General features: G+C 42.3%; 1 protein-coding gene across 1 annotated transcript in view; it reads right to left on the bottom strand.

Moving 5' to 3' along the window:
- The window catches only part of SEMA5B (semaphorin 5B), a 241,701-nt gene that overhangs the window by 181,698 nt on the left and 36,655 nt on the right, over positions 1-23,348 (bottom strand). Inside the window, exons 2-3 of the mRNA XM_015410841.1 lie at positions 13,843-13,924; positions 9,429-9,554 (exon numbers count right to left, since the gene is read on the bottom strand). Coding sequence (XP_015266327.1) covers positions 9,429-9,554; positions 13,843-13,924 — 208 coding nt within the window. The remainder of the gene's footprint in view (positions 1-9,428; positions 9,555-13,842; positions 13,925-23,348) is intronic.

The following is a 23,348-nucleotide window of genomic DNA, read 5'->3' as shown; positions in this document are numbered from 1 at the left end:
AAGACTTGAAACAACTACCGCTGAAGGTTAAAGCAAAATGTGCCAAAGCAGAATTACAGCTGAACATAGCCAATGTTGGATTAGGCCAATGGCCCATCCAATATAACACTCTGTCACACAGTGGCCAAAACTACCAGGTTCCATCAGGAGGCCCACCAGTGGGGCCAGGACACTAGAAGCCCTTCCACTGTTGCCGCCCCAAGCACAAGAATTCAGAGCATCACTTGCCACAGATCGAGAGTTTCTATCTATACCTTGTGGCTAACAGCCACTGAGGGATAAGTTAGTCCCACAGGAGCAGACCCAGCAGCCAGCCAATGACACACGAGTACTCTTGAGTGGCGATTGAATGGCCAATGGCTGATGGAGTGCATAGCACAGCCAATGGGAGAGCTGGAAATGGCCAACGTGTAAGACAATTATATATATAGGATTATACTTGATAAGATCACAACACAAATTGTTGCATGTGAACACAGGTAATACCTGTTCATTCTCATAAATGGAGATGAATGGTTATCCACAATTATAAATATCTATGGTGCTTTACATGGTATTTTTCCATGTGGGCTTTTTTCCATGTGGGCTTTTTTCCAGTCACCGGGGTCAGCATCCGCTATTTGGTCAAGAAGACCAAAGTAATGACTATTGGCAAATTGCACAACTTTAAGTCTAATGATGAAGAAATTGAAATTGCTCAATATTTTCTATTCTTTGGATCCATCGACAACCAAAAGGGAGACTGTGAACAAGAAATCAGAAGGAGATTGAGACTGGGAAGGGCAGCCACAAAGGAGCTAGAAAAAATTCTCAAGTGTAAGGATGCGCTGCTGCTGACGAAGATCATGCCATAGTACTCTCCATTACTATGTATGGGTGTGAAAGTTGGTCAATGAAGAAAGCTGACAGGAAGAAAATTGATTCATTTGAAATGGGGTGTTGGATGAGAGTTGTTATGGATACTGTGAACCACCGAAAAGTCAAATCAGTGAGCTCTGGATCAAATCAAGCCTGAACTCTCCTAAAATGACTAAACTGAGGCTACTGTACTTTGGTCACATTATGAGAGGACACTAGGGTTGCCAAGTGTACTTACCCTTGCTGGTGGGGGAGCCTTGCCAAGCTCTGGGAGGTCTCCCAGGACGTGCATGCGCGCGTGCCACCAGCACGTCACAGGAAGTGAAGTGCTACGTCACTCACATAGGGGGCGTGGCCCAGATCGTCGGGGGGGAAACCATATGGTTCCCCTCCGACGATCTGGGCCGCGCCCCCAAGTGAGCCGCGCGCCCAACGTGAGCGACGTGGCTGCGTCACCGGGGGGCGGAGTTCCCCCCGGGGCCGCGGCGGAAATCGGGCCTCCAAAGAGGGGGTTTCCCACCCCCACCCCCACTTGGTAGCCCTAGAGGACACTAGAAAAAGTGGAAGGCAGCAGAAAAGGAGGAAGGCCCAACATGGTTCCTGCCCCAAAATAGCCCTGCTTAACACACACACACACACACGAACACAAATGGAAAGTTAATCAAAGCGTACAGAAATTGGACGCTGCTCTGTTTGGGAGAGAAATGAGACTTTACTCTTGGTCTTGCCGTCTATCAACCAACCTGTGCTGCTGTTGCTATCTTGCTTTAACCTAGGACAGTCAAACAACAAATATATACACTGCAAAAACCTTTTTTTATAAGTTAAAGTGTTCCATATGTTCCATCTTACAAAGTGCATTGTGTATTATTCATAATATTCTAAAACAGGTAATATATTCATTAGATGCAGTATCAACAATAATAATCAGTTTGTACAATCTAATGGAGCTGCGATGGCTCAAGTGGCTAAGACGCTGAACTGCAGGCTGTGGAAGGTCGTAGTTCAGCAGTTCGAGACCCAGGGTGCCGCATGACGGAGTGAGCTCCCGTCTCTAGTTCCAGCTCCTGCCAACCTCGCAGTTCGAAAGCAAGAAATTGCAAGTAGATAAATAGGTACCACTTCGGTGGGAAGGTAACACCGTTCCGTGCGCCTTGGTGTTTAGTCATGCCGGCCACATGACCACGGAAACGTCTTCGGACAGCGCTGGCTCTTCGGCTTGGAAACAGAGATGAGCACCGCAACCCTAGTCGGATTCGACTGGCTTTTGAGCAAGGGAACCGTTACCTTTACCTTTTTTACAATCTAATAGCTACCAGTCAATTTTCATCCTTTTTACACAATCAACCCCAATGGGAGTGTCTAGAATTGTACACCCGCTTCCCCTTGCTTGAAGGTCTTCTAAAGGGGGAAGTTTCCTTTTCTGGTTACATTGAAGTTTAAATTGATGTTTGTTGCTGGTCCTACAAAAGGCCCATTAAGCAGCTGACATTCATAGACGGAGCGCTCCTGTCTTTCTCAAGATGGAACATATAGAACACTTTAACTTATAAAAAAGGTTTTTGCAGTGTATATATTTGTTGTTTGACCTAGGACAGGGCAATGTAGGGATCATTAAAGAATCTAACGACCTTGTTTATTTCATTGGCACATTTACGGAGCTTCAGGTAAGAGGAAAGTGCGTAAGGAGTGACTCTGCAGACTTCCAGCACAATCCTAAGCAAAGTTACACCCTCCTAAGCTCAATGCACTATTTGTCCACACAAGCACTATTTATTGATCTCCCACCCTTTTCCCTCATAAAAGGGCTGATGGGAGAGAGAAACAACCAGGGGCTCCCTTTCTGTCTTTTAAGGGTTATTAAACCTTTTCTGCATTAAAAATAAGCCAGACGGACTGGGACATTTCTGTAGCCCCGTTCAGTGCTTCCAAATAATAATGCTTACTGAGCATTTACAAAGCATTTTCCATGTTCACAGTTATTTCATTATTCCCATAATCCATACAACAGGGCTGCAAGCTGGGCTAGTATTATCATACAATACGAACATTCTACTAAACGTATAACTGAGGTTGAAAGATAGTGGTTTGTTTAAATTGACCTAGTGAGTTTGTGGCGAAGGTGACATTTGAACTCGTGACCTTCCCAATCACTTTTCAATTTCTTAGCTACCCTAGTAACTTCCAGTTTCTACTCTCCTATACTCTTCAAGAGATCTAGGGAGACATGTACTATCAGAATGATAAAAAATACCATTCAGGCATTAGGAAGTGTATAGATTTTACTTTTCTTCTTTATGATTATGGTGGTGGAAAGTGCCATCAAGTTGCAGCCGCCTTATGGCAAGAAGAAGAAGAAGAAGAAGAAGAAGAAGAAGAAGAAGAAGAAGAAGAAGAAGAAGAAGAAGAAGAAGAAGAAGAAGAAGAAGACGAGGAGGAGGAGGAGGAGATTGGATTTATACCCCGCCCTTCACTACCCAAAGGAGTCTCAGAGCGGCTTACAAACTCCTTTCCCTTCCCCTACCCACAACAGACACCCTGTGAGGTAGGCGGGGCTGAAAGAGCTCTGACAGAAACTGCTCTTTTTCAAGGACAGCTCTTATCAGAGCTATGGCTTGCCCAAGGTCATCCAGCCAGGTGCAAGTGGAGGAGTGGGGAATCAAACCTAGTTCTCCCAGATTAGAGTCCACACACTTAACCACTACACCAAACTGGCTCTCCAAAACTGGATCATCTACATATAAATTACATTTGTAAATGCATACAATTAGAAATCAACTGGGAACAGAGACAGAAGAAGAAGAGATTGGATTTATACCCCGCCCTTCACTACCCAAAGGTGTCTCAGAGTGGCTTACAATCTCCTTTCCCTCCCCCTCCCCACAACAGACAACCTGTGAGGTCGGTGGGGCTGAGAGAGCTCTGACAGAAACTGCTCTTTTTTCAAGAACAGCTCTTATCAGAGCTACGGCTTGCCCAAGGTCATCCAGCCAGGTGCAAGTGGAGGACTGGGGAATCAAACCCGGTTCTCTCAGATCAGAGTCCACACACTTAACCAACCACTACACCAAACTAGCAACCCCACAGAGTTTTCAAGGGAAGAGATGAACAGAGATGGTCTGTCATTTCTTGCCTCTGTGTAGCAACCGTAGACTTCCTTAGTGGTCTCTCATCCAAGTACTAACCAAGTTGACTCTGCTTAGTTTCTGAGCGCTGACAAAATCAGGCTAGCCTGCGCCATCCAGGTCTGGGCTCTTAGTGATTATAAGCAGTTAAAATAGCCAAGCTCTCCATATCATTTGGCCAAACGTATTCTAAAATAAAATAAACCGTGCCTCCCTCAGCAGAAGGAGGTGTGTTGATAGGCAACATGGAGAGTGAGTCTGAGAGAGTGAGGCCTTATTTAGACACAATGGTAGAGGGTAAGAAGATCTTACCCGGGCCATGCTGCATCTGCTCAGCCTCTTAAGCGATACACGCAATGCTAAAATGTTGATATAACACCTACATGGGCTACAGATCTCTGCTGTACTGATGTAGTAAGCAAAGTGACTGAGAGGCTAGTTTAAACAAGTAGTTCTTTGTGCCAATCAGTGCTATATTTAGAGCAGACCTTAGCTGTAACTGTGTGTAACACAGGCGCACAACTGTCCTCTTCCATTTTATGAACACCACCTTGAAGAACAGAAACCTCTGTTCACAGTCCTCCCTTAGCAGGTGACATGATTATTTTCAATTGGCTCTCTGTCACCCACAGTATATTACAGGCTGGGCTTTTTTGGCAGAAAAAGGCCAGCAGGAACTCATTAGCATAATAGGCCACAACCAACATCAGAAACTCATTAGCATATTAGGCCACACCCCTCTCAGGACAGCTCGTTAGCATGTTAGGCCACACCCCCATGCCTTCCCTTGGATTGCCCGGGCACCCCAAGGTTGCAGAGAGCCCCGGCAAGCCACCCCTTGAAGGGAAGGGAAGGCAGTTTAAACTGCCTTCCCTTGGCTTGCCCAGGTGCCCCATGGCTGCGGGGAGCCCAGGTAAGCTGGCCCTTGGACAGGCACAGGGAAGCATTTAAATGCCTCCCCAATCCTTCCAGGGGGCCCCCGGCCTGTGCACCTTGGAGTTGCCAGGGGGGTCACTCTCCAGGCCTTCCCTCTGTAGAGGTTTTGGCTGTAGTGAGCGTGGCCAACTCTGAAGCCAGCCGGAACTCCGTTCCTGTGCGTTCCTGCCCAAAAATAGCCCTGATTACAGGTCAGGTATAGTCACACTCAGTGGTTTCCCAGTAGGACCCTAAGAAAACCGGCTTGTCTCCCATAGCTGGGAGTCTGCTCTACCTCTTCAAAGAAATTTCATTCAGCAGTGCACGAAGACAATTTAAATGCATTTGCTGCTGTCTGTCTTAATTTCCTTTGAACACCTTGCAGGCTGCAAAGCCGCGTTATTAACACGCTCTTGGATATTTATATTTATTTCTTTAGACAAACAATTTCATTAATCAGTTTCGCCCAGCATCCCAGCCAAGCTCTTTTTCTTTTGCCGTGCAGAAGATACCAAACAGGATTTACTAATGATTTTCTGTCTGTTGTTTGCTTTTAATGTCTTCAAGATTTTTTTTTTATTCCAAACCATTGTGGGAGGGGAGAAAACAGAGTTAACTTGTAATGCATTTCTTTATGGAAGAACAAGGAAAAGAGGCTCAAAGCGTATGGGACAAGTGCAGACCCCTCGTCTTTCTGAGCTATGGCCGATTTCTCAAGCTCTGCCCAAGAGAATTTTACCAGACAAAAAGCAAATCACAGCTTTAAACACAACAAACACAAAATGCACGCATACTGGCTTAGGCTTGCTTTCGTGCAGCTGGCACCAGCCAGGTCAGTGGAAAAGGGATGAAGCAGTAGAGTCACATTGAACCATGGCATTTATGCTGTAGGCATTAGTGCTAAGCCATAAACAGCTGATGAAATGGAGGACGGAAGGTACAAGGCATAATAGGATTAGGATGGATGGTGGAGGACTAGGATGGCACACGGCTCTGGAAGTCCTCGGCAAAGCACAGGATACTTTTCTACATCAAGGCAGCACAGAGGGTTAACACAGAAGCAGAGCTGATGGCAGGCATGCAGCAAAGCCGATGAAAGGACAAGGGACTAGAATAAGGAAATGGCAGAACCGGACGGCAGGGCATGCTGGCAAACTGAGAGGGCCAACAAGCAAGCAAAGATGTTGGAAGGTAAGCTGAAGGAAACCTAGGAAACCACATGGCCAAGACTAGCGTGCGGCTGTTGTCTGTAACACACTCTGGTCTAACCTAGAGTGTTTATAACCACCAGATCAGTTTAGATGGAGCCAATGGTCTGCTTCAGGTATATGAAGCTGCCTTAAACAGAACCAGACCCTTGGCTATCAAAGTCAGTATTGTCTGCTCTGAGTAGCAGCTGCTCTCCAGGGTCTCAGGGAGAGGTCTTTCACATCACTTACTGGCTGGTTCTCCTAACTGGAGATGCTGGGGATTAAACCTGAGACCTTCTGCATGCCAAGCAGATGCTCTACCACTGAGCTATGGACCCTAAGGCAGTCGGGTTGCCAGGTCCGACTTGGGAAATATCTAAGGACTTTGGGGGATGGAGCCAGGAGACTTTTGTGATGCATGTCCTGTGATGTCACTTCCAGGCCCAAGGGCAAGTGATGTCACTTCCGAAGCTTCACCCCCTTCAGATGAGAGGGCTCCTTGTTCATGACAAAGAAATCTTTAGAACTGATTTGCAAGTCAATTTTCCAATCATCCAGTCTGGCAATGTGACTAAGGCCCTGGTCACACGGAGGATTTGCCGCGGGAGAGGCACGAATGTCAGGCGGAGTATACGGGCGCGATCACAAGGACACATCTGGCAGGCGTAGCACACCCTTCGCCGACCCGTAGCATCTGCCCGAAGATCCGGAGTTAAAAAATACCCGGGAAAGCCTACTAGCAAACCGTTTGCTACGGGCTGTCGATGGAATACCTACGTGTGATCGCTCAAGCACGCTCCTTGCGGTGTGTTGACCCGCGCCGGAAACATGCGCCGACAAACAAAACCCCGATTTGCTGCCGCCGCGTCTGATCACGTTTTGGTGCGTTAAATTGTGCTGGCGCAAAAAGCCACGCCTCCCCCCGCGTTATCTGGCCCATGTGACCGGGGCCTTAGAAATGTTTTTCTTAATTGCTTACTACTAGATGCCAGGGTGCAGCCTGGTCTTAGTGTCAGCGAGCAATGTGTCTGTGAATAATATCCTCAGAGAACAAACTGAACAAGACAAGGTGTTGGACACTGTTTGCCACTGGGTCACTTGCAAGTGCAGCTCATTTTCCCTATGAGAATACAGCCAGCATGGCAATTAGACTCTTTTTGTTTGTTTGTTTTGTTCTTCAAAGCATGAGCCACAGCTCATCAGACAGGTGCTCTAAAACTTGTGCTTCAGCCCAGGACTTGGGCTTGCAGTCTGTGAAATGACTAGGTGCAAAAGAATGCCCCGAGGCATGTGCAGTGTTTTTTGCTCACCACCAAATAATGACAACCTGTCTCTTGTCATAGCTGTACTTAGGGATAAGGGGGTGGATCCAAGACTGCATTTCTGAGGGCACAAGGACTTCTACCCATGCAAAAACTGAAAAAAGGGGGGCGGGGACACAACCCAAGATATATCTGCGAACCAAGAGGGTCAAGCTAACACTATATGATATTAAAAATGCAAATGTTTATTAAGGTGTACACATGTTAAAACATACTATGATTAAAAGAAAGAGTCTAAATTTCAGACTTTTAAAAGCTTTACTAATACAAATACACTTGATGGGTAAACACTTTTTAACTTTGGACCAAACGCGTTTCGGCCCCTTCGGGCCTTCCTCAGTGGTCACTATTCTTTATATTGCACTGACACACATCCAAAATACACATATAAAAGAGGTGTGTGTGTGTGTGTGTGTGTGTGTGTGTGTGTATATATATATATATATATATATATATATATATATATATATAAACCAGATGTTGTTTCCTTGGTTTTAGTTATGCTACTAGCTTATATGTTGGGCCATAAATACAGCCATGCCAATTCTTCAAATTATTCTGGTATCAAAGATTACCTTTGATGGAAGTGACACACATCCAGACCAATGAAATCTCTGATACCAGAATAATCTGAAGAATTGGCATGGCTATATTTATGGCCCAGGGGCCGAAACGCGTTTGGTCCTAAGTTAAAAAGTGTTTACCCCTCAAGTGTATTTAAGTAAACATGCAACCTAAAATGTACCCCCAAATCTGGCTCTTAGGGGACAGGGAAACTCAGGGACCCAGCAGCTATTTCAGGCTGTCGGGAGAGGGAAATTTGCACTCCATGGGTGGTAGTCCTTACCCCTGTGAAAACATGGCATTGGATCCACCCGAAGGACTCTGGTTCATTTGATTTTATGTCGTTCATTTGACTTCCCAAACCCGCCCTCCCTCTCCCGGCTCCACCTCCAAAATCTCCAGGTAGTTCCCAACCCAGCTTCTGAGATCTGATAAAACTGGGCTAGCTTGGGCTATCCAGGTCAGGACATACAAGAAGGAAAATGCACAGAGAGAGAACACAACCAACTCTCCTCAGACTTAGCACTCAAATGGGAACACAGCACAGACTCCTCTGCAATGATTCATAGGCCCAGGGCTCATCAGCATAATAGGCCACACCCAACATAAAATCATTTGCATATTAGGCCACACCCCTGACAGCACAGCTCATTAGCATATTAGGCCACACAGCCCTCGTTTCCAGAAGTGTGCTCATCCAGCCACACCCACCTTTTGCTTCTTATTCTGTTTACCTTGTTTGTTGTCATGTCTTTGCATGTTAGGCCACACACCCCTAATGTAGCCAATCCTAATGAGTTTCTGCCATTGGGTGTGGCCTATTATGCTAATGAGTTCGTGCTGGGCGTGGCCAACTCAGGAGCCAGCCGGAACTCCGTTCCTGTGCGTTCCTGCCCAAAAATAGCCCTGCATAGGCCTCTAGAGCATCTCCAAATTCCAGGGTTCAGAAGGCTGTGGGTTGGCTGGCTGACCAGTTTGGAAGCTATCCAGGTCAGCAGAATCACGCCAGTAGCCCTTCTGAGCAGATGTTGGGCGGTCCCAGTGAAACCAGCCTGGCTGTTGGGGAGGGAGACAGCCAATGGCTGATCATACAACCCGGGTAAAGAAGTGCAATTCTCCAGATACAGTCCACAAAGTATGTGCCTAAGATTTAAAAACTTGATGCTAAATAATATAAATAAATCTGACTTCAACACACTTTGCTATAACATAAAACATCTCTTTGGTTAGCAAGGAGTTATATCGTCTCCAAATATAAACAAATCCACAAAGTGCACATATGATGGGCCGTGGAAAAGTACAAATGTTCTATGTCTTTCCTGTATCTGTTACAGTAGCACTTACACATTTTGAACTGTGAACTATTTCTTCACGTCAATTCAAAGTAATACAAAAATCAGAAATTTACCTATGTTTTTTTTTGGTTGCCAGAATGAAGTTGGTGGGAATCTTACCTCAGTTTTTCCTTTACTCTGACAAGATCTCCTTGTGTCTTCATCTGACCCCCATTCTGTTGCCTGGAGAACCAAAACATACACATCATATAACAATAACACAAATGATTCCTTTTTGGCCAAGAGCTGTTTGGAGAATGAAAAGGAAACTTGTGCTAACCAATTTGCAGCAGTGGTAGACAAAGGCAATTGATAAAGAAATCAGTTCTCTGGGGGAAGAGGCAGCTGCCATATTAATACAGGGAAAACTGGTCTTTAAACATTTATGTACATGTAATATAGCATTTTGATTCAAATTTAATAGCTTTAACGCAAGTGCTTTATATTGTGAAAATCTCTGGAATGAAGAACATTTTGAAATTTCAGGCGTTCCCAAGCAGGGCTTTCAATAGCCCTTACAGTACTCCAGACGAAGACGTCTTTTGCCTCCCCCTTTTGCCTCCCCTCACATCATCCAGACCCAACCCAAACAGTGTATCATATGACAAATCACATGACTTGCCAAGCTCCATGGCCCCCAGAGTGAACAAGTCTCCTGAAATGTTATCTCCTTAGTTCTCCCCCTTGACATCTTTTTGGTGAGTTCTTTCACAACCAATTCTATATTTTTCTTCTAATATTTGTTGCTTTTTTAAAAAAATCTTTGCTTATTTCCCCCCCATTTATTTCCTTTAGGATCACCCATACGAGTTAGATTGTAAATATCCTAGTAATACGTGAGCCCTGCTTTTGGCTTCAGTGATTTCATGGACTCAATTATATTTTCCAGTTCAGTTTTAACATGTTCAGCAGCGATCAAAGTGGCTGTAATTAAATCGTAATTCAGGTTAGTCATAGGTGGGCACCTGGTTCTAACCCCTAAAGCAATTTGAACCAACTCATGTAAGAAAACACAGCTCATAAAGATCGCAAAACAGATAAAACACATTAAAGAATCTAAATCTGTTACTGTGAACCATGACACACTGAAACCATTACTGAGAGCCACCACATCTATTGCTACGCTGCATGCATTCCCATGAGATCACATTCTGTACTACTACTAGGCCTTTGTCTTCTCAAATCTCTTCCCCCAATGGAAGCAATTTTTACGCACTTTTCACTTTGTTTGATTATGAACCCACTAGCTCAAAATGATGGTCACAGTTACTAATTGATCCAGAAAAAAATCAACTGAACAAATGGAAAACTGTGTAGTAATTGCGCTTAAGAAGTATTTTTAAAACAACAATTATATAATCATAGTACAAAAAGTGATTACAAAATAACATGAACGATGTAACAATGTGATAGAAATGTTGTTTGTTGTTAACGATGATCTGCGGAATATTCTTCCGTTTCGACAAGTTTCTTCTTCTGAACGAAGATGAAGATAGATGAAGAGTCTTATCAAATAAACACAATAACAATGCTAAATAAGAATCCTTGGTAACTGTACCCTTAAATAAGAATATTGTTATAAAGAATAAGGAAAAGTTTTTGTAAAAGGTAAAGGTAAAGGTTCCCTTGCTCGAAAGCCAGTCAAGTCCGACTCTAGGGTTGCGGTGCTCATCTCCGTTTCAAAGCCGAAGAGCCAGCACTGTCCGAAGACATTTCCGTGGTCATGTGGCCGGCATGGCTAAACACCAAGGCGCACGGAACGCTGTTCCCTTCCCACTGAAGTGGTCCCTATTTATCTACTTGCAATGTCTTGTTTTCGAACTGCTAGGTTGGCAGGAGCTGGAACTAGAGACGGGAGCAACCCGGGTCTCGAACTGCTGAACTACTGACCTTCCACAGCCTGCAGTTCAGCGTCTTAACCACTTGAGCCACCACACCTCCTAAAGTTTTTGTACTATGGTTATATAATTGTTGTTAAAAAAAACCTTCTTAAGCGCAATCACTACACAGTTTTCCATTTGTTCAGTGGATTTTTTCTGGATTGATTGATTATGAACCTAAACATACATTTGTCTCCAGGTGGGCAACTGTGTTGGTGTGAAGCAGCAGAACGATCTGTGAGTCCAGTGGCACCTTTAACACCAGCAAAAGTTTATTCTTGATTAACGGTGCCACTGGACTAAAAAATGTGTTATACACCTTTGTATCCCATCCTTTCCCCAGGGGTGGTATCCTTGAGGTGTACCCCATTTTATTTTCAAAACAACACGGCAAGGTAGTAAATGTGGTGGAATGGTCCTGCTCTGGCCTGCAGGCCCTGTTCTACCCTGACCTTCTAGGTTTTCCCCTAGGTTTGGAAGGGCTTCTCTCTCTCTCTCTGTTCAATCACCACCGTCTGACCTTTGTAGGAGTTGCCACTGGGAGACTCAGGACTCCCAGCTTCCCTTCCAAGTTCTCAGGCCTTGCCTCTGTGTCTCCTGCTACCCAGAGTTTGATTACCATGGCGACAGCCAGGGGTCATTTCCTGCAGGGGAACACAGGAGCGGAGCTCCGGCAGTAAAGAGCCCAGGGGGCAGGCACATGCAACAAGCCCCACCCCCTGCTCCCAGCAGCCCTCAGTCAGAGCAAGAAGCATCCAGGTAAGCTGCAAAGCTCCCCCCGGCCCCCCAGTCGAAAACAGTCCAGTGGCACCTTTAAGACCAAGTTCTTAAGAGAGCCATATTGTTCTTAAGCCAGTTCGGTGTAGTGGTTAAGAACACAGACTCTAATCTGGGTGAACGGGGTTCGATTCCCCACTCCTCCACATGCAGATGGTGGTGTGACCTTGATTCAGTCATAAATTCTTTCAGAGCTGTGCTCTCAAGGGCAGTTCTTGAAAGAGCTCTCTCAGGCCCACCTACCTCACAAGGGTGTCTGTTGTGGGGAGGGGAAGGGATTGTAAACTGCTCTGAGACTCCTTTCGGCAGTGAAGAGTGGGTTATAAATCCAATCTCTTCTTTGTTGTAATAATAATAATAATAATAATAATAATAATAATAATAATAATAATAATAATAATAATAATAATAATACTTTCGATTTATTAATTCTGGCTTGGATCAGTCATGTCCCGAACAGCTGCGTCGACCAGCTTGATGACGTTGGGGCTTCAGGACCCGTATGTCGTACTGCCACACTGCCACCGCCTGGTCGGAGCATCCCACTGCAGGGATTTTTTGTAGCCGAGTAGTTTCTTCCGCCTTCCGACCCTGGAGCAGGATGTCCCAACCGACAGCTAAAACCTTCCCACAGGGGAGTTGGTGTGCCCACCCTCTCTAAGGAGTGGTTCCCATTTTATCTACTTGCCGAGGCTTTCGAATCGCTGGGTGGACAATGAGCTGGGGACAACAGGCTGGCTGCTCACACCAGCACGGGGCTCGAACTGACACAGTTTGGATGTTAAGACAGTGGGATATACCCACAGTGGGATATACCCACAATGTTAAGACAGTGGGATATACCCACTGTGCCACCGCTCCCCTCTCATAATGAGAGTGAGCACTGGTCTCAGCCTAGGCTCTTTATAAAGAGGGAAATAGGAGTTTGCAAACATATTGCTTGAATGCCCAACATTCAGTTTACACTGACGAATACTGTACTGAGATATAATAATCTTAAGGGGATCTAGCAGAATAACAAGAAAAATAACTTTTTGCTCTGGGTGATGATATATAAACCTCATAGACTTGGACCTAGCATCTCTACATTTTGAACCAGCAAGAAATTAATATATGTTTAAGCTTCCCTTGTGTACTTTCTTTCACAGAAATATGGGAAATATATTTGCTAACATCTTGGCACCAAGGAATAGATTGATGTATGACATAAATATATGGCAGATGAGATGGAGATGGACGGATAAAAAGGAGTGAAGTGTGTGTGCCTGTGAGAGTATCCCAATTTACATGTGATGTTTGATGAGAAGAAAAACTTACCTGTGCAACATGAAGCAAACCTGGTGTCTCATTTAAACTAGAAACTCAGCCACTATGGATACAATCCTGGCACGCCAGGGACACGCCATAGCCAATTTTGGGGGGGGGGGGGGAGACGGCAAAAAGAGGGCAATAACTGCCCACAACTTAATTAGATCACAGCTGATTAGATTACAACTTAATTAGATTGCTGCTTAATTAGATTACTGGTCCTCGGCAAAAGGGGGGGAGGCAAGCGAGACGCAGAGCCCGAGAGGCAGTCCACGAGGCGGAAGAGGAGAGCCGAGGGCCCAATAGGGAGATCTCCTGGCCCAGCTGCTGAGCAGAGGGGGGACCAGCTCAGCATTGAGGAAGGGGGGCACCAGGACACTCACCGTGCCCCTTCTTCGGCATGCAGAGCAGCATCCCAGGATGGCTGCTGCTACTCACCTTGCCTCTACTGTCAGTGCCTCCACATTACGTGCACAGGAGGCGGACGGACAACGATGGAGTCAGCCACTGGAAGGAGCAGCTGGGGGGGGGTTGACCCCAAATGGATCCCCTGTCCCTCTCCAGCCTACCTTGCAAGGGTGTGCACCTCCCGGCTGCTGCAGCCCACTTTGTTCACCTGCCAGCAGCAGCCATGGCTCTTTGCGCAGAACACTAGAAGAGCCACGGGGAGGCCTGAGTCATGGGCAGCTGGGAGCAGGCATTTGAGCCTAGTGCCACTGGGAAGAAGGGCAGGAAGGCCCAGAAATTCCCTGTGGGTGGGGCCTTCTGGCTCAGGGCACATTTGGGAGGGGGCGTCACCCCAAGGGGCTCACGTCGCTATGGGCCTCCCCACAACAGACACCTTGTGAGGCAGGTGGGGCTGAGAGAGCTCTGAGAGAACTGCTCTTGAGAGAACAGCTCTGAGAGAACGAAAACTGGCCCAAGGTCGCCCAGCTGGCTGCCCGTGGAGGAGTGGGGAATCAAACCCGGTTCTCCAGATTAGGATTCGCTGCTCTTAACCACTACACCAATACCAGTATTTGGAATTCAGGACTATCAAGAATACCAATATTTTGGGGGCTTAATGTACCTAAAAGCAAAAAATACTGATTCCCCCCCCCTTTCTTGGCACACCCCTAGCTAGTATCACTAAACCAAAGGAACTACTGGATGCAAATAGGGAGAAGGCACTGAGATCAATCTCCAATACAAGAGAGTACTTGGAAGACAATATTCCTGTTTTTTTGTTTTACCAGTGCTTGAGATTGCTGCCTTGATCATGCAGCACCTGCTCACTTCCTGTTAAACTGAGTGATGCTCCCTTACAGTTGCTTTTCTCCATCCAAAATCTCTAGTTCAGTGAGAGCTGGAGACATAGATAGCGAGTGGCCCTCTGGAAGGGCATTTATGCTTGCACATTTGAATGCCTTGCCACAAGCTGTGTTGTTAGGAAAGTTTAATGATATTCCATACGCTAATAGATTCTGTGGATGTGATACTACATGAATTTACTCTATAGATCACATTTTTTTTGGACTGCACTGAATTTTCAGATTTGAGAGATGCATTGATTTTTCCTTTGCTTAAGTAGGGTTTTATCTCTCTAGAACAAGGGTGTCAAACGCATTTGTTATGAGGACCAGATCTGACATAAATGAGACCTTGCTAGGCCGGGCCATGTGTGTCATAAAATGTAATGCCAGGTAGTGGAGATATAAATTTTATAAAGGACACAAACACAAAGATTTTTTAAAACTTTAAATAAAACATGCTTAAAACATTAGCACTCTTGCAATATTTTGTTTATTTAACAATCTCTTGCTCTGAAATACTGCATCAAAATGTCTGTGCTGTACCAATCTTGAGTATGCTATTCAGGTGTGTATCTGTAAGCTGCAAACCTATTTTTTATTTACTTAAATTCATTACAGAAATTTCATGCTCAATGCTCTGAGTCTAGGACTCAGACAAAAACATGAAATGGCTGGGCATTGTGAGCTTTTGTAGCTAAATTGCTTCATGTGCTGGTTAAGAACATGAGAAGGCATCCTGACACAGACTGAGGACTATGTGTTTGTCTATAAAACTATAGTGTTCCCCAGAGAAATAATGACAACTCCTATGAGGCAGTGAAAGAACAGAGAGATGGCAATATATAGTGGTCAGAATCAGTGAACTATCTAGGAAGTCTAGGTTCAAAATCCCCAGTCTACAAAGGAAATGTGCTGGGTGAACTTGGTATGGACACACACTCTCAGCCTAATCCACCTCATTGGCTTGTTCTTTTTCCTTTTCTAAACAGTTCATGTTGCTTTCCTACTGAGAAAGACTAGATCATGAAGGCATGAATACAATGAGAAAGGGGAAGGGAAGCCAGTTGTACACAGGAGAGCCCTGGCATAAGAAGTGCAACAAAACACGCACTGTAGCAAGACACACAAAAGCTTATACTTTAAATAAAACTTTGTTCATCTTAAAGGTGCTTTGTATTTCTCCTGTGCAATTGAGGCAGCTGAGCAAAGCAAGGCAGGAGGAAGGTGAGGAGCTTCAGCCAATAGAGGGGAAGAAAGGCTTGCCTTTGTTTCCTGTGCAACTGAGGCAGCCTGGCCAAAAAGCAAGCTCTGGCTCATTCCCTCCCTCCCCTGTGCAGGGAAATTGCTTATCTATCTCTCCTGTGCGATTGAGTTTGGCAAAGCAAGCAGCAGCAGCGGAACTGAAGAAAGAAGCAGGAGACAGCCAGTCCCTTGCAGGCTGAATAGGAGCCCTCCAAGGACCTGATCTGGCCCACAGGCTGCATATTTGACACCCCTGCTCTAGAAGCTAAGATTTCTTGATTACTAAGAGATGAAATAAGTTTCTGTGTGCCTAATTTTTGGTGGCTGTAGTAAAATCAGGTTGTCACTCAGTAAGTCTTAGGCTTCCCTTTTGGTGTGTGCTGGCTTGTTGTTTATGCCTTTTTTGTGAAAAGAGCAATTAAGAAGTATGAAAGGAGTTGTCCTCTGCAAGCACAGAAAAGTTATTGTATCATGTTCCTACAAGGCTCTGAAAAGCATCTCATATTAGCACAAATCTGACGACTGCAAGAACCAACCATGAGCTTATGAGAGAGGACATTTAGCATGAAGCAGGTCCAAATAGACTGACTCTAACCCAGAAATGGTGCTTACTCAAATTTACATTAGCACCTTCTTGGCCACATTGAGATTCCAAATGTTCCACCTCACCCCATTGTAAAACAAAAAAGAAGATAAAACAGGATTAGACTGTGTCACATGCCCATCTCTGTTGCTAGCAACCTACAAGATTTTTCTAACCTCAGATCAGTTTTTGACAAGCTAAAAGGAAAATCAAAATCCATTCTCTTCCCACTTCAGAAATAACCAGAAGCTACATTCTTCATTACTGTCCTAGACCCTAGTTTAGCTTGACAAGTACTGACAGGACAAAATAAAAGAAACAAAAACATTTGGTTACTTTTAGCAATCAATACAGCTCGGAAGGTAAATATTTTATTTGCACTGGGAATTACATCAATGAAAGTGAGAAAATTTCTGTAGAAAAATATCTTTTTTCCACACACCTTATCACAGAAGAAACAGTATGTGAGAAGCACAATCCTTAAATTCATGTAACCTAACCAGTAACCTAGTAAGTCTGGTGAGAACTGAAACCCTTTACAATAGAGAAAATTATGGGAACATATTGTTAGTGACTGGTCCATTTGTCAATTCAACTTTAATTACAGTCAAGGGAACAATTAAGTAGAAAGGAAGAGCAAGCTATGTTTTACTATGTTTTACTAGACTTCAGAGCGTGGCTTTGGTACACTGTGAGGGAAAAAGTCAAAGACTGAGAAACCTGGATACTCAAGAGAAATATTAACATTGTTGGTAAAACAGAACCTGGTGAACACTGCAGCTAATAAAAATCTAACAAACAATGGCACGGTTCCCTAAACCCTCTCCTGCATACGTTCACACACATTACCAGAATAAACGTTAATCTTCTTCAAATGTTTGGGGAAGATGAAGATTTTAGATCTAAGTGGATGGAAATCATGAATAAATCTGCGTTAGATCTTATGCTTTTGTTAACAGAAAGACCTAATAAGGAAATTGAGAGTTTAACAACGGAGACTGGTGAACTGGAGAATAACATAAGATCCAGTATCGCAGCTAGAGAATTTGAAGATATGATGATAGCGGTAGAAACATCAGTAAAACAACTAGAAGATAAGATCAGGGAAATTAAGATAAGAAAATACGACAGAGACACATAGGATTATTCATCGGCCAGGTTATTTTTTTTTGGCTTTAAACAAGAAATTTAAAAAAAAAATGGTGCGATGGGCGGACACTACATATTCATCCTCTGAGTGTGATACAGATGAGACAGAATACAGGGGAAGTGCCTCAGGGGATGAGGGCACTTCTTCCAGTTCTTTAGATAGATCTGCAAAAAGGAAGGTCTCTGAACAATTTTTTTTTGGATACCGCCCAGGAAGGAGGGGCAAACGGAAACTATAGTCTTTAATCTTTCAGATAGGATACTCAGTCCTTTGAAACATAAGGTCCTTAATTTGGGACTTAGTTAAGTTCCAGTACCAAAGTATGACTCCTTCCGGACGAGAGTGATATTTTTAAACTTATCAGATTGACTCTGAGACTTCTTTTATAACATTAAGTCAGACTCGTTCAACATTTCAGAACACTCGAACCACATGGCCTGAACCAACATAATGACTTATCTTTTTTTCTGTAATTAATTTTTCTTCTTATTAGCTAGAACCCACTTTGCTTCTTTTGGGTATTGTCCCCTTTAAATATTACTTTCAAACTAGTAACAAAATGGGGTTGTGTACTGCTAATGAGCTACACCTGGATAAGGTAGATATGTCACAAGAGCACTTTTATAATCATGGCTATAGGGTAACTTTACCCCCAGAACAATGTAAATCAGGAGAAAGAACTGCTGTTTAATGTTAACATTGATAAGAATGATGGATTTATAATATGGGTAAGTGTTGTTGATTCTCTCCCTCATTAGAAATGTATAAAGATTGTAGATATATTCAAATACAGTGTGTTTGATGATGCTTTACAGATGTTTAACTAGGACAACCTGATTTGAGAACACATCTTGAGAAAGATTTCTTTTGAAACAGAGGATACCCAGACCTTTGTTGATGAACTTGGATGATTTAAAAAAAACTTTTGGCCTTCGTGAAATAATTTTGTGGAATGGCCCTCATGCTTTAATAATGACTCTTGAAACTAGTGAATGATGACTACTACAGCATTCAACACATTATCTTTATATTCATAAGAAAGAGGACCTCTGTTCAAGTTGGACTTTATTTATGAGATGGACTACTTATAGTAACATTTTTGAAACAAACTGCTTATAAAATGACCTTGAATATATTTGCATTATTTTGGATTTCATTGTGAGATTTGTGCATATTTTCTATGAGACTATTATAGTATATACGGTTTCCTTCATGGTTTGATTGGTGTTGTTTTTCTGTTCTTATCCCTGTGTTGCCATTTGTTTTTTATATACTGTTATTTAATACCAACAGCATCATGGATTAAATAGAAAACATAGACTTTCTGCTAATAGTGCAATTCTGCACAGGTATTCCAGTTTAAACCCACTGAAATTTAGACTGGAGCAAGTCCACATAGAACTGCACTGAAGTTGGTTCAACACCACAACTCAAACATAACGACTGAACAGGGCTCAACAGTTACTATGAAGGAGGGGTGTGGCTACAACCTCAACAATGGTAGTCACCTAAAGGCCAGGTTTAGCCTTAATATCTATCATAAAGAGACTTAATAGATTTGCCACAGGCTGTGAGGAAGAAGGGTAATCAAAAAGACAAGGCTGAAACGCCAAATCCTTACTCAATTCAATCATTTTTTTCAGCCTAAAGATCAAAACACAGGTAAGCCTGACCAGCAACTTGATTCTAAAATGGCTGCTAGCGGCTCCGCTTTCTCCTCAGATGACAACCCGATCTCTAAGAAGCAGTTAATAGCAGCATTAAATTCACCAGAGACTGGTATAATGGATAAAATCTTTTTGCTTCTGAAACCTCTTATAGACCAAATTGGTGATATGAAAATAACCGTAAAAGAAATGTCCCAAATGGCTGAAATGGCCATTGAAATGGGATACACAGCACAGGAAGAAATTCGTCACCTTCAAGCCTGTGAGATATGGCTCTCTGACAAAGTGATGCTTTTAGAAAATACTCTTAAAAATAACGGGAGATAACCGAGAAAGAGGAAGGGAACACAGACCTCTCAGCTTTTTTAGCATCCTGGCTCTCTTTGATATTACATCTGGAGGGCCGCATAGCCCCACTGATTAACCGTGCTTACAGAATTGGATCTCTAAACAACCCTTGTTTAAAGGGGCCAAGAGACATAATTGCAGGTTTTTGTTGTTTTTAATGCCTGAACCAGAGCCAAGATCCTTCAACTAGCCAGGTGTCAAGGCTTCCTTTCCTTCAAAGATTAAAAAAAATATCTGTATTTCCGGATTTATCAGCGGAGGCTATAAACAAGTGACAAATCTTAAAGCCCATCACAACTAAACGTCTTGCAGTGAATGTACACTATAGATGGTCGGCAACTAGCAATATCATTGTTTTGAGCCATGGGAAAACCTTGGTAGCCTCGGACCTTGACAGTGGTCAGAGTCTTCTGCAGGTTTTAAACACCTGAGGGATCTCTTAAGACCCAAAAACAAAAATTAGATTCTGCTTTATCGCCTTTCAAAGGAAGCAAGATTCCCATCCAACATTCTTCTTAGGGCTATGTAACTTACATCAGCTATATTCAATGCAGTGGGAGGTCCCCCCCCCCCTGTTTTTTTAATTTTAAAAATAACCTGTGGATATATTTTTGTATCATCGTTAATAAAGCTAATGAGTCTCCTCATTTTTTACCTGTTAAATCTAGGCTAAGTTTCAGGGTTGGGGAGGGGAGATATGGATTTTTTCTTTTCTTTTATGAAACTTCCATGAAGTCCCAGAAGTGAAGCAGAGTCTTCACTGTCCCAGATGGAGTCTGGGTCTCTGGTGACACAGCCTGGTTTGGGGTGCCTGTTTGTTGGGGTTTTTTTGCTTTTTTTTGTTTTGATTTCTCTATGGTTCTCATTCCAATTATTACCCTCCTTGTATGCAAGCAATGATGGGGAACAGGACTTGGAATGGGGGACGGGGGATTATGTTCCTTTTCACTAGCCATGCCATTATTATATTCCCAAATTTCTCAATATAGAAATACATGCCTTTCAGAAATTGCACCTCTTCAATTATATTTAATAGCTGATTTTAAAATGCTTTCTTGGTGGTTGGGGGGGGGGGAAGCTATATGCTACAAGCCATGAATCTTTATTACTTACAAGTTTATCAGTCTAGAAGTATCAGCTTTTTAGAAATCACACTTCTTCAATAGCTGATTTTAAACTGATCACTTTATTGTTAGGTTGGGAGGACAGTAGATTATATTCAGTTTTTCAAGCTAAGTCACTCTCATACTTGCAAGTTTATCAATTTAGATATATAAGGTTTTTAGAAATGACATTTCTTCAAAGTATTTATGGTTGATCTTAAAATATTTTCTATGTTACTTATTGGTGAGAGTGGATTTTACTATGCTTTGCTGGTTAAATTGCTTTTATGCTTACAACATTATCAACTTAGATGTGTAAGTTTTTTAACAATCATATTTTTTTCAAAGTTTTTCATTGTTGATCTTATAATATTTTCCTTGTTGATATCAACAGAGTTTATGGTATTAATAATTATCATATATTGCCAGCCAATGCATTTAGACTGTAGGTTAGAATTATTTCTTTCAAAAATTATAAATTATTTTTAAAAGGGAGAAAAACATGTGTTGGAATACAATTCCTGACTGTACATGCATTGCTCCTATTTCAGATTAATATTTTGATGGCTAAACTAGTTGTTTTTTGCTATTTATGTTATAAAATCGGTACTTCTGTAGGTGATGAAATTAATTGTTTATCCATTATGTTTTTTTCCTGTTAAGATTAACTTGCACTAATTGGTTGTTCCACACTATGATTGCCTCTTGTAAGTTATTGTTGCAGAGATAAAAAGTGCTTAACTTTCCCTTACAATTTATGGCCACAGTCAATACGGTTTATATAGTCTCACATCCTATGAAGGTTCCTTCATCCCAATGCAAGTCACATTTTCTCACCTTAGGCAATAGTTGGCTAGTGCCTAATAATAATCGTTTATATTTTGGTCTGAGTTATATCAGTGAAGGGGTAAAGTTTCTTCTATCTTTATCACTCAATATTATACAATGTATGGTCACATAAAAATATATTCTTTGAACTGTAGGGGGCTCAACAATAAGATTAAACTTAAATGAATTCAATCCACTATAGCTAAGTTAAGATCAGACATTCTTTTTCTCCAAGAAACCCATTTAAAATTTGATGTACACTTATCTTTTCCTTCTAACCATTTCCCCCATCAATATTAAGCCCCAGGCTCTTCGAAATCTCGGGGTGTTGCTATTCTGATCTCAAAAGATTGTCATTTTGTCCATAATTCAAAAGAATTAGATCCACAGGTGCAATATATCTTTGTTTCCTGGCTTTTAGATAACTCCCCAATCACGCTAGTCTCTCTATATGCTCCTAACCAAAAAACAACAATTTTTTTTTAAAGATACTTTGTCAAAACTCGCCATTTTTGGTTCTGGTTAATTCATCATTGGAGGTGACTTTAATTGTATAGACAATCTGTCCTTGGACAGATCTCACTTTAAGCTTAGTCAGTAAAAGTCAAAATCGATATCTCTAATTTTAACATCCATTTTCGATAAATTTGCCTTGTCTGATATTTGGAGACAACAACATCCTTGAGAAAGGAATTACACATATTACTCTTCTAAATACAATCTCCATACTATGATAAATTTCATTTTATTATCTAAAATCTTAACAGCTCAAGCACTATCTTCTGACATTGGATTAAAATATGGACAGATCATGCCTGAATGACATGCACTTTAAAAGCTTTTACATCTCAAAGAACTGGGACAAATTGGCATTTAAATACATCTCTTTTATTGAATTCTTCTTTTTCTTCTAACATATCCACTTAAATTCAAGATTATTTTATTAACAATGCTCATTGTGGGGTCTCTTATGGCATGCTATGGGATGCTTTTAAAGCTGTGATTCATGGGAAAAAATATTACAAGCATTAGATTCCAACCCAAAAGCACAAATCCAGATGAATGGTCTTTGTTCTGAAGATTTTTTTCTATTTTGGGGAACACGTCAAGGCTGCCCTCTCTCTCCCCTTTTGTTTGCACTTGCCATGGAACCTCTAGCTGAGGCCATTCGACAGAATTCCTATATTACTGACATTTCAATTGGACGCAAAACTTTTAAACTTAGCTTATTTGCTAATGATGTAGTTGTATATATGTCAAACCCACTATCTTCTCTCCATGCACTGGAGTTCAAACTTCAACAGTTTTCATCTATATCTGGTCTATATATTAACCCAACAAAGTCAGAAATTTACCCTATAAGACTACCTAAAGAGATAATTTCCCGTATTAAATCCTTATACTCTTTCAATTGGATTTCAAAGAATTGGGAATATCTGGAAGTAATCATTCCTTTAGATATGGACCATCTTTTTCAAAATAATCATTTAGCACTTCATAAATGAATAATAACTTTTTGTAAACCATGGGATTCTCTGGTTTTGTCCTGGTTGGAAAAAATCATGTTAGTAAAATCTTTTATCTTCTTCTTTTTTTATACCTTGCCTATTCCAGTTTCTAATTCATATTTCAAACTCTGGCAGCAAACTCTTCTTGACTTTCTCAGGAACTCTAAAAAACCCAGAGTTAGCTTTCAAACTCTTAAAAGGCCATTCAAACACAGTGGTGTAGGATTTCCATTATTATGTTATTATGATGTAGCCCAACTAACAAATTTGACCTTAATGCTTAACCTGAATGCTGAACTGGATTAGAAATACATAGAACAATTCTATATTTTCCCTAAAACCCTTGATGAGGTA

This window comes from Gekko japonicus, unplaced genomic scaffold, assembly GCF_001447785.1.
Source record: "Gekko japonicus isolate JY-2015 unplaced genomic scaffold, Gekko_japonicus_V1.1 scaffold319, whole genome shotgun sequence".
NCBI lineage: Eukaryota > Metazoa > Chordata > Lepidosauria > Squamata > Gekkonidae > Gekko > Gekko japonicus.
This window is presented reverse-complemented; position numbering and strand designations above follow the sequence as displayed.